The 11636-nt window shown below is 44.1% G+C and overlaps 2 protein-coding genes across 10 annotated transcripts in view; one reads left to right on the top strand and one right to left on the bottom strand.

Annotated features, from left to right (window-relative positions):
• The window catches only part of PXK (PX domain containing serine/threonine kinase like), a 75209-nt gene extending 69229 nt beyond the window's left edge, over positions 1–5980 (top strand). For 2 of the 9 annotated variants that reach the window (XM_032411613.1, XM_032411614.1), the window contains exons 18-19: positions 2946–2982; positions 4255–5980. In XM_032411613.1, coding sequence (XP_032267504.1) covers positions 2946–2982; positions 4255–4447 — 230 coding nt within the window. In that variant the 3' untranslated portion in view covers positions 4448–5980. The other 7 variants (XM_032411606.1, XM_032411607.1, XM_032411608.1 and 4 more) reach the window with 4 other exon arrangements.
• Positions 5981–6222: 242 nt separating this feature from the next.
• PDHB (pyruvate dehydrogenase E1 subunit beta) lies at positions 6223–11397 on the bottom strand. The gene is made up of 10 exons (XM_032411615.1): positions 11312–11397; positions 11179–11232; positions 9758–9865; positions 9604–9666; positions 9468–9503; positions 9052–9337; positions 8529–8639; positions 7903–7994; positions 7052–7193; positions 6223–6767 (listed from the first exon to the last, which is right to left on the bottom strand). Exons 1-10 carry the CDS (start codon positions 11351–11353, stop codon positions 6622–6624), a joined length of 1080 nt encoding a protein of 359 aa, XP_032267506.1. The 5' UTR covers positions 11354–11397; the 3' UTR covers positions 6223–6621.
• Positions 11398–11636: the final 239 nt, after the last annotated feature.

Genomic DNA, 11636 nt, shown 5'->3' on the forward strand with positions numbered 1-11636 from the left:
GGGGAAGAACTAAAACCTTCACTGGTCTTCTGAAGTGAGTATTGTGCTGTAAACAAATAAAAATCCTACCCAAATGGCAGGGTGGGGGGGGGGGGGGGGGGACAGAAAAAAGTATGAAGAGGAAAGTGACTCTCTGGCAACTCTATTAGCATATTGACTCTTTGATTACTGTATTAGCATATTTGCCCTGTTCTAAAAGGGTCACGGTCGTGTTTACAAACCAATGCATTTTGCGGTGAAGTAGATCCTAGTTTGGCAGTGAGAATAATCAGCATGTGATTCAGACTAATATTTTGCTCTCTCTTACTATTTGATTAAATGACACTAAAATCGAATAATGACTTATGTCCCCTCTCTTTCTCTTTCTCTCTCTTTGCTGTTTTCAGTAGAGCATGCACCATTTTGAACGTGAATTTTCGGTAAAGTAAGCTATACTAATTTCTCTAACTTTAAAGATGCTCTGTTTCTGGATGTGAAATGGGCCCCAGTGCATCTAGATCACTGAAGTGATGAACAAATGGGAAAGCAGATTTGGGACAATTTCCTTATCTGAACATTTAAATGAAATACAGCATCTTTAAAAAGCACCCAAGTGACTTCATTTACATTCATTTCATTTTCACTGTGACCTTCAAAATCTTCTTTTCCACTCTGATTGTAGTTTTAAAATACAGCTCTAAAACTGCAAATCAACCACATGGCATTTTGGTATGTTTCAGTTTTGGAAAGCAGGATCCCAGAGTCTTAGTGCAGCAAACATATTGGTTCCCTATCACTCTGATGAAGGGAAAGAGTGTTAGCCGATTGAGTTCTTGGTTTCAGGAAGACAACTCACTGGCTTTTATAACTGTCGGGGAAAACAGTTTTCTTTAAAGCATCCCTAATAATTCTTGAGTTGGGACATGAGTGCAGCCTTCTCATCTACAAAATACAAAGGCAGTTGCCAAGAGCTGGGGGGGCTGCCTGCTTCTTGAGGTCACTGCTCTCTGTTCCCTCTCAAGGGTGGCTAGCAGGTCCTCGTGTTGGTCTGGTGGCCCCATGGTCTCCCCACTTCTGTTCGCGGACCACAAAGGAACTCAGACCTACAGAGACTTGTAGATGGCCCACTGCTAAAACTGGCCCCAAAGAAAGGGCACCCCCCCCCAGGTGTCCTTTTGCCAAGGCTGGTGAGGATGTTTCTAGCAAGGCATTCCACCCTAGATCGAACCTTTGCTCTTCCTGCAGCGGTCTGTGGTCCATTCCAGGGCCTCTGCTGGATTGCCAGGTTCTCCTTAGTTTGGTGGATGGGATTCTGGGGAGGGTAAAGGAGTTGGCTTTTGGGATTTTTGTCTAAGAGTAGGTGGGATGGGAGAGAACTGTTTTGGAACATCCCTCATCCTGGGTTTGCAGGCCAATATTTTTCAAAGCAGGGAGAATTCAGTTAGCGACCAACCTTTTTTTTTTTTTCCTTCAAATTTTTATTTAAATTCTAGTTAATTAGCAACCAGTGTAACATGGAATCTGTCTGGTCTTATCTGGGGCCTAGAGATAAGGGCTGTTGGGTACCTGCTGGCAGGGACGAGTCGGTGGCACTCATGCTGGCCTCGGGCACAATAGCCAACTCTGCACTGGGCCCCTATCAATATTGCCAACTGTTAGAACATGTTGTAGCTTAAGCCCCAGCAAATCTTTAAAGGAAGCTTGTGGACTATAGAGAATGTAAAATGAAAAGGCCAAAAAACCCTGATGGGGCCTATAGTCAGAGGCTGAGTCCCTGGGTCTGTGTTCTTGCTTCCTCCACTCCTGACCTTCTGACTGTGGGACTTCCTCCCTACTTCCAGAGTGTTCTGAGCTGGCAAGATGAGGTCTTGTCTGGCCCTGGTTGTACACATGAAGATCTGCCCTAGTTGTTGCAGGCCCAGTGAGGAAATTGGGCCTCATGGGACAGATAGGCCCTTTGGGTCTGGTCCGGCCCTCTGGGGGCAGACATCAGGGTGACCTTGCTCCTTACCCTTGGATGAGCAGCGTCTCCTTTTGCACAGACCCCCACTTCTCATTTGCTTTATAAGCATGGGTTACTCGGTGACACTTGGGACCGTGTATTTATTTATGCTACCTACGTATTCAAGGAGATTCATTTTTAAAGCCAAAACAGTCTCAGCCTTTACTCGGAAAAATAAAGATCCATGTACTGAGCACCACCCCCACCTCCCAAACTCTGAGATCGTCAATTTGCACTTTTAATTTTTGAGTGGCTGGTAACACAGCCAAAGTCGAGGGTTGGCTCCTCGTGAGGACCAAGCAGATTCGTTCTCTATCCAGGTCCAGCGGCTGAGACCCACCTCTAGCCACCCAGAATCCCGGGCTGGAGGGGTAATGGGTCTCTGGATGGCTTGCTCTGTGCCTTTAGCACTTGCAGCCCAGAGCCTGTCTTCTTTCTTGTAACCTGCAGTGACTTTTCTCCAAGGTCAAAGCACAAAGCTGGCAGGCAGAAACTGAAGCCCCTTCTGGTACGGAATGTCAAACCCAGATGCTGGCCATTGGGTGGCGCTGCGGGGTATCGGCACCTGCGGCTCCTCTGGGAGCTCCTGGTGCTGCTGTTGAGTCCCAAGAGCCTTCAGAGACACCCCCCTCCTCCTGGGATTTCACTGGCCACTCTCCAAAACCCCCTTCTAGCACGCTTATTCTCCCTGCTCTTCTCACCTTAGCAATCATTGTGGATTTAAAGTCCTTTTTATCTTTGTAACCCTGTAACATAAAGCTGGGAACATTTTTCCATAAGCCACCCTGGCAGAAAATGCAATAGAACTTCATTCATTAGTTGTTACTGTATAGAACTAGTGAGAATTACATTTTATTCATTTGTCTGTATTTAATGTTTATTCATATTGCTATATTTTCATCATTTGAGAATTCTGAGATTGCAGAGCATGAATGTGTGTATCTATGTGATTTTTTAATTTCAGCTGCCTTAGGTTTGAGTAAAAGATGTAAGGAAGGTAAGTGGTTTTCTATGAAATACAAGACTTTGAACTGTTATGTGTCACACTCGGTAAAAAGGATGCTCTTACCTAAGTATTTGATTGGTGACCCTGAACCACTCATCCACAGAAACTCAAGTGGTGATTGGTATGTTTACTTGTTACCACCACCTCAGCTCAGTAGCAGGTTAGAGGGGAAGAACGCCTAACAGAATGTCTCGCTATGTAGCCCTAGGAGGGGCCGAGGCTAAGGCTAGAAACAGACACAGGAGTCACCGAGAGCTGCAAGGTCCATAGGTAATGGGGCAGGTAACTCTGTGGCACCAGCAAGTTCTTTAAAGCAGGTCTTTGGCTGTACTCAGTTTTTATTTTGTCCTAGGAGAGTAATTCATTCATCGATTCAAAATTGTAACATTCAACTGCCACATGTTCGTGTGCCTGGAAGCTAAGGGAAGTTTTAGATACGTGTCCAGTTTCCTTCTCCTTGCCCACCAGGGTAGAGTCTCTCCTGATGCTTCAGCAAAGATGTAGGGTTATTGCAGCTCAATTCTGTTCCTGGGTTAGGCCCCAGTGGAAAGAAGGTGCTGAGAAAGACTGCTCCCTGAGGAATACCATTGCCAGGGAGAGAGCCCTCTGCCCCCCATCTTGCACTGTTAACAGTTATTAGCATCTTATATTTCTCTAATGCAGCCTAATAGAAAATTATTATTTGAGACACGCGCCCCTGGGGAACCCTTAACCCAGTGGGCACTGGTTCCTTGCCTAGAATCCTGAGTGCTTTGTCATTTTCTATTAAATCACATCCTTCAAATATTGTGTGTGTTGGGGCAGCTAAAGAAATGTTCATCCTTTATCAGTAATTGATACTCAGGTAGTCCAACTCTGTGCATACAAATGTCTGTCTTTACTTGCTAGCTCAGTAGGTGCCCTGGACCTGCCTAAAGTAGCTGATGGAACTTTTCTTTTGGGACCATTGCTAAAATTTGGAAATGGAGTTAAAGCCTCATCTACGTAGGGAGAAGGTCACTGTGTATAGTTTCATGTAATCTGTGATATTCAGTCTTAGATGACTATTATCTGGGGAAAATGGCAACCTTGAATTAATTCCCCTTTGATGCTTCTAGCTTTCTTGTTCAGCATTTTAAAAACTGTACAGTACCGTAGCTTGGTCCCTCTGGGGGAACACATTTGCAGTCTCATCCAAGTCCCTTCTACCCAGGACTGAGCAGTAGCATGTGTGTGGGGTGTTGGGAGAGATGATACTCACTGTCCCCTCTCCTCCCCCACCCCCCAGGGACGTCCGCTTTACCTCCTCCGCCTCCACCTCCGCCTCCACCTCCACCAGCAGCAGCTCCCTTGCTTCCTGCGAGCCCAGAGGTGCCTACACAGCTCCTGCCCCAGGCTGTGAACGGTGTGAGCCGCGGGGCCTTACTCAGCTCCATCCAGAATTTCCAAAAGGGAACTTTGAGGAAAGCCGAAACCTGTGATCATAGTGCTCCTAAGATCGGCTAAAGCTTCGTGTTTACACTTGGAGGGAAAAGTTCTTTGTTTTTTTCCTCCCACCTCCAATCCCTGAAGTACTCTCTTTCCAGATGAATGATTGCTGAGCCAGGACAGCCGCAGACTCTTTTGCAGATGCTCAGGCAAGAGGCTTCTCAAGAGGGAAATATTCAAGTAGAATAAAATCAGGCTGGCGTTTCTGCCTTAAGAAATATTTATTTTGCTCCTTTATTACCATTTTAAAGGAGCCTGGTTCATCCTCTAATGGGCTTCTTTTGGGGATAGCAGCATATTGGAGTCAACCTTGTCACCAGCTGAAGGAAACGGACAGAAAAACAATGACAATGTTCAGTCACAGCAGTGAATGACCTTTGGGTTGCAATCCCTCCCAACCTGTCAGACAGCTCCCAGAAATGTTCCTCTCATTTCTCTATAAAGCATTTTCTGGTTCTTAGATAACTCCCATTTTTGCTACCTAATTTTGTCTTGGACATTATTAACACTGTAGTCCAAAGCATAGTTATGTTGCGGAGTGAGAGAAGCAACTGAGTTCTTCCTTTTCCATTCAGATAGACAGGGGCAAGTCTAGTCCGGAACCTTCTCTAGGTTCTAACGGGAATACCATTGTGGTTATAGAACTCAGGGCTGTGAAAGCAACCACTCTAGACTCCTAGTTCCTTTTAGTTAGAGTGTATTGGACAGAAAATGTAAACATCAGGAAAAGCTCTTGCCGATCAGAGGATCTCCTTAATCCTCAGCAATAAAGTCAAGTTTGTGGTTTGTGGGGAGTTATTATTACAACACAAGTAAATTTGGCATCCATAGAAATCAATTCTGATTTTTGAAAGATTTATCCAAATATATCTTTTTAATGTTGCTCATTTATTAGATCCTTTATCCTATGATTTGCTTAAACCCTTTAATAAATTGCACTTTAAAGGATTATCATTAATCCATTTAAAAATTCAAGTACACACATCAGTGTTGGTTACTATGCAGAGAGAATGTCATTGTGTATAGTTTCATTTAATCTGTGATAAATGTTCAGCTGTATTTTTTATTAAAATAAACCATGTGAAGAAAATGTGTTGTCTGTAGCTTGGCTAGGCCTTTGAAGGGGGAATTTTTTGTGGGAACTTTTATAAAGAATAGATCCATAGAGTATTTCTTTTGTGTCATCTTTTCTCTCTTAATTACTAAAAGCTAACAATCCTGTCTTGCTATTTAAATTAGGCACCCCTTGTTTGCTTCTATAACTAATTTAAACCTGTCTTTTCTGTCTCAACTTCTAAAGAAGACGGCATATGGCAGAATGTCTATTTTTCGGCAAAAGGAAAAATACCTGACATGAATTTTGGTTTAATTTGGAAGGGAACCCTATTACAATTGGGCATTTGAAGAGTCTGTGGACAAGTTCCTGTTATAAATGTGATGGCAGTTTAGGTGATTTAGTGTCACTAATTTCTTAACAGAAATTCTTAGCAGAATTTTAAGACCTCCATCCATCCCACATTTATTACCTCAAGAATATAAAAATACAATTAGGAGCGCCTGGGTGGCTCCGTTGTTTAGCGTCTGCCTTCGGCTCAGGTCATGATCCGAGGGTCCTGGGATGGAGCCCCGCATCGGGCTCCCTGCTCAGCGGGAAGCCTGCTTCTCCCTCTCCCACTCCCCCTGCTTGTGTTCCCTCTCTTGCTGTGTCTCTCTCTGTCAAGTAAATAAATAAACATCTTTAAAAAAATAAAAATAAAAATACAATTAGTCATAGTTAGGAATTCCTTTATTCCGTATCAAAACAATCTTAACAGCAAATGTAGATAATAGCTTTCATCTTTACATACAAGTTGTCATTTTTGGATACATCTTTCTGTAGAACTCTGCCACATTCATACCTTGTCCTTGTGAGAGGGTAAAATTTTACATTAGGCTTATTCAAAGAACATGGTAATTGTAACAGACCAAAAAAAACGCCATGGAGTCTAGGGCAGGAGAGAAGAATTTTTCCACATACAAGCACATTTAAACTTCTTCCAAGTACAAAAACATTTGTGTTGTTGCTTTAGGGATAACTTTATGAATCCTAAGGTCTTACAGTACGATCCAGGTGAAGTGACAGCAAGTATTTTAAGTAAATCCCAATGACTTGAAATTCAAGTCCAAACTAAATATTTAATGTTTTCTTTATTGCAAATATGATGTCTTTAACCTGAGGTACAGAGTTGTCTTCCAGAATCTTTGCATAAGGCATAGGGACGTCAGCACCGGTGACACGAACTGCAGGAGCATCCAGGAAATTGAATGCAGGGCCTAGAAGAGAAGGAGGCTCAACTGAGAGAGGCAAGAAAAGCCACTTAGCACCACCACCTTCCCACAGGAGGTATGGCTCTCCAAAGGAGAGAAAATCTAAAGGAATACTAATTACCGGGACTGCTTCTGGCTTTTTAAAAATATTTACCCAAAGGAAAAATGCCAAGGTGACAAGTTGAAAGTTAAGACTGTTGGCCACCCCTAGCTTTTGATCTCTATCCAGTATCCAGGTACACACTGTTTATTACAGCTTGAGCATTCCAGAACCATTTTCTCTGAAATACCTTCCATGATCCTGGCACAAACTTCAGCTCCTACTCCAAACTGTGGCCAGCCTCCTTCCACAGTTATGAGATGATTGGTCTTCATGACACTGGCTTCTATTGTTTCAATGTCCATTGGTCTGATGGTTCGCATATTTATCACCTGAGCAGACAATACAGATACGTTTCACAGAGTCACTGCGGCACAGATACAGTCTCATGCCCATAGTACCACCCCCTCTTTGTCTCCTGTTCATCTCTGGGTCTGGGAAAATCAAATCTGCCTATTCAAGAACAAAATGTAAAATGGGAAATTGTAATTAAAACATAAATCTTTACTTCTACCACAAGTGGTTCTGTTAAGAATTCACTCATCCTCTTGGGCTTTAACTTCCTTCTCGTCAAAACAACTAATAACTACCAACTGACTGCTCACCGTGCACCAGGTGCTACACTACGTGTAATTCCCACAACCACCCTGATGGGACAGTAAACATATTCTCCTTGGTTTACAGCAGATGCGGCTGAGATTCACGGTACGGATCTTGCCCAAGTGTAACCTGCGAGCGGTAGGTCCTGGACCTGAAAGAGTTAGACCCTGATTTCTAATTTGCCCCTCTCCCGACCTCCAGCTCCAAGGTTGGATCCCAACTTGAGAAAGCAGGTACTACTCTAACAGAGCTAGAACCTACATGGTAAAAAGCTAGGTATTTGAAAAGCAGGAAGCTTCTCAGCTTCAAGCAGAGGCAGAACTGAGTGACAAAGCAAGATTTTACACTTAGTTAACCTGTTACAGAATTCAAACTCCTATTTCTGGGTTTTAGATTTAAAAGGAAACTTTCTGATTCTTTAAGAAGTGAATGTCCACATACCTCACATTCAATTCCCTCTTTAGATAGCACTGTCGCAGCTTCTAAGCAGTGGCCCACAGGTCTTGAATGGGCAACTACGGTTATGTGTGTCCCTGAAACAAAGTGGTCACAGATCAGAGGCCAGGTTGAAACTGAAGATGTTGTACTGCTCTGCAGCCACTGTGGCTCTTGTTCATTTGTAAAATCTTCAACTCAGCTCTGTTCCAGGGAGGTGAGGAACGTGGTAGCCTTCCTAGAGATGAAATTCAAATCTACTGGATTGAGAATTAGGAAAGCACAAGTGTAGGAGCAAAGCATGACACATTTCTTAATTTGAACTCCTCCTCTAATTTCCTAATCAAAGTAAAGGGCAGTAACCTCAAGAATGAATTTGATCAGGGGTGCCTAGGTGGCTCAGTCGGTTAAGTTTCTGACTCTTGATTTCAGCTCAAGTCACGATCTCAGAGTCGTGAGATTGAGCCCGAGTTGGGCTCCGCGCTGGGCTTAGAGCCTGCTTAAGATTCTCTCTCCCTCTCCCTCCAACCCTCCCCCACCTCTTAAAAAAAAAAAAAAAGGAATGAATTTCACCAACATAAATACAGGGGCTAGATTACAAATAATATTTAAGCATGTATAAGCGCTCTTACCTTGCCTTTCTATTTTGGCTTTTCCAATGGGAATCAGAAAATCTTTTGACTGAGCTTCTGAGGGAAATTCAAAAGGAACTCCATACATCAGTTCATTCTCTAGCACCACCACTGCAAAATACAAATATTTAACAGAAGTAACTACATGACCAAATGGATATACAACACTATCATTCATTTTGTGAAAAGTTTCACCATGCCAATTAGGAAGCCTCACATCTATTGTGTCCAGTAGCCTTGAGAGAATGATTTAGGTGCTGGCATTTATTGTCTGGTCAGTCCTCATTTTATCTACTGTAGTTAAACCAGCGTTGTAGATTCCTAACAGGCCCCTTTGTACTCAGAAAAGCAAAAACAAAAACACCTTTTTTAAAACGGTCTTTACTGTATCTGTAAATCATTAATTAACATTTTATATGATATGTCCAAGCCTAACTAGAAGGCTTTAACGGCTTCCTTCTAGGCAAAGATTTCAACTTAGTTCTTTAAGGTTCAAAAGAGACCTAAGGGTCACTCTACTGACCTGGATTATTATCCCGAATGGCTGATTTAATAAGTCCTTTTGCATCCTCTGAATTCCAGGGGCTGACCACCTTTAAGCCTGGGCAGTGCCCATACCAGGCAGCAAAGCACTGTGAGTGTTGGGCAGCCACGCCTGCTGAGGCACCATTGGGCCCCCTGAAGACTATGGGCACAGGCTGATGGCCCCCCGACATGTAGTAGGTCTTGGCAGCTGAGTTTATAACCTGGTCAATGGCTTGCATAGAGAAATTGAAGGTCATAAATTCACAAATGGGCCTCAACCCAGCCTGTCAAATCAAAAACAAAGATCTTAAAAAACTAAAAAGCAATAAAAAGTGGCAACCATTCCACAATTCAATGTTTTTAAAAGGTCACGTTAAATCTCTTTGGATGAGATTCATAAAGAGGATTACATACCATCGCTGCACCCACAGCAATTCCAGCAAAGCCCATCTATAAGTAAAACATAAACACAAGTGAAAATCCGTAAAAATCAGAACAGTGTACACTTTAACATGCCCCTGAAAGGTATGCTTCCTGACGGAAGGCTTACCTCAGATATGGGAGTGTCTATGATCCTCTTATCTCCGTATTTCTTCCACAGGCCTCGACTAACCTAAAATTACACAATGATCTCATTACTTTTAAATGTATATGGGGGCTAACAGCCACCTCAGTTTATATTGCTTTCACGTATCCTGGGTTACCTTATATGCCCCATCATACTGGGCAACTTCTTCCCCAAGCAGAAATACCTTCTCATCTCTTTCCAGCTCCTCATCCATACCTTGGTTTATAGCCTCACGAACTGTCACCTGTCACAGGTATGGAGAAAACAATCAACAAAGATTACTTCAGGATTATTTCAGATACTACTGAGATTCTCTCCTTTTATAATTACCTAGGCTGCCTACAGCATACAATATAAAAACTATCACTAGAACAGGCTTCTCTTTAAAAGTTAAAAGAATTCCAAAAGTAACATTTTTATCATACAGCCTGACTGGATTTGGTAATGAGAAGTTTACTGAACACTTTTCTTGATGTGCATCTCAGCTTAACAAAATCTGTTTGCTCAGCAGACCAGCTCATAAGTAGTTTCCTAAGTAGAAATTATACTGGGTTGTTTTATTTCCACACTTGGTTTAGTGTGGGACAGAGCACTGTTAAAGAAGCCTATATAAGACTATGTTTGGAGCACTCACTAGGTACCAGGCACTTCCAAACACTACCTTCAGAATCTACAAGTTATTTTACTAGACAGATTGGTAGAATCCTCTAGTAAAATAAAAGGAGTGGGAAATTCCTCAAAGGGTTGAACACAGAATTATCGTATGATCCAACAATTCCACTTCTAGATAGATGCTCAAAAGAAATAAAAGCATGGACTCAGCTACTTGCACACCAATGTTCTTAGCATTATTCACAAATCCAAAAGATGAAAACACCCAAATGTCCATCAACAGATGAATGGATGAACAAGATGTGGTATATGCATAAGATGGAATATTAGCCTTAAAAAAAGAAATGAAATTCTGACACATGGTACAACATGAGTGAACCTTGAGAACATCATGCTAAGTGAAATGAGCCAGACCTAAAAGGACAAACATTGTAGGATTCCATTTACAGGATGTACCTAGAATAGATAAATTCACAGGCACAGAAAGTGCAAGAGAGGTTACCAGGAGCTAGGGGGAAACGGGACGTTCCTGGAGAAGGCGTAGAGTTTCTGATTGTGATGGTGATAAAGTTCTGAAGACGGATGGTGGTGATGGTCTCACAACATAGTAAACGGACTTAGTGCCGCTGAATATACACTTTAAAATGGTAAATTTGGTTATGTATATTTTAGTACAGTAAAAAATTTAAAAGAAGGGTGAGGGAAGAAGCGTCAAGTCTAGTGTACTCAGACCGCCCACAGATCCCAATGAGCCTGGCGGGGGTGACCTGGTAGTGTGTCCGGCGCTGGGTCGCAACAGAGGCACGGCGAATTCCAGCAGGACGTGGGAATCCGTCGACTCCACGGCCCGCTGCCGTCCCTCTCCCCGCGGCGCAGGCGCGCCCCCGGCCTCCGCCCCGGGATCGACGGCCCCTCCCTGCCCCGGCTAGGGTCCAGGCCACCTACCTGCAGCGCCGCCGGCGCCGTCCGGTGGAAGCGCCTCCTCAGCAGCCCGGAGACCTGGCGGAGAGAGAGAGGACACTGAGAGGGGACGCAAGGTGGGCAGGGATCGCGCGGAGGCACGCGTGCCGCTGCCTACCTGTTCAAGGGGTCTCCGTATCAGGCCAGACACTGCCGCCATCTTGACTGTGTCCTCTAGCCGTCGTTGGGACGGCAGTCGAATTAGGCCCCACCTCCGCCGCCAGCTCGGGCCAATGGCAGGGCGCGGCGCCTGCGTGCCCCGCCCATTCCCTCGGGGTGAGGGGCCGAGGGGCGGGGCTGAGGTGGCGCGTTGGGTGGTTCTACCGCTGTCTTTCCTCGGGAGCGGGCGGCTGCTGCAGTGCGCGCTGCACGCCGGGGACGCCTCCGTAAGTGCTGGTGCTTGAAGCAGGGGGACCGAAAGTCAGCCTCTTTGGAACATAACT

The sequence above is a fragment of the Phoca vitulina genome, unplaced genomic scaffold (genome assembly GCF_004348235.1).
Source record: "Phoca vitulina isolate PV1807 unplaced genomic scaffold, GSC_HSeal_1.0 scaffold13, whole genome shotgun sequence".
Lineage (NCBI taxonomy): Eukaryota > Metazoa > Chordata > Mammalia > Carnivora > Phocidae > Phoca > Phoca vitulina.

Coding starts and splice junctions, on each gene's coding strand:
- PDHB (XM_032411615.1), bottom strand. CDS start 11,353: ATGGCGGCAGTGTCTGGCCTGATACGGAGACCCCTTGAACAG. Junction 7,995..8,528: donor AGCCAAAATAGAAAGGCAAG/GTAAGAGCGCTT, acceptor ACTTTGTTTCAG/GGACACACATAACCGTAGTT. Junction 7,194..7,902: donor AAGAGGGAATTGAATGTGAG/GTATGTGGACAT, acceptor TTGTCTGCTCAG/GTGATAAATATGCGAACCAT.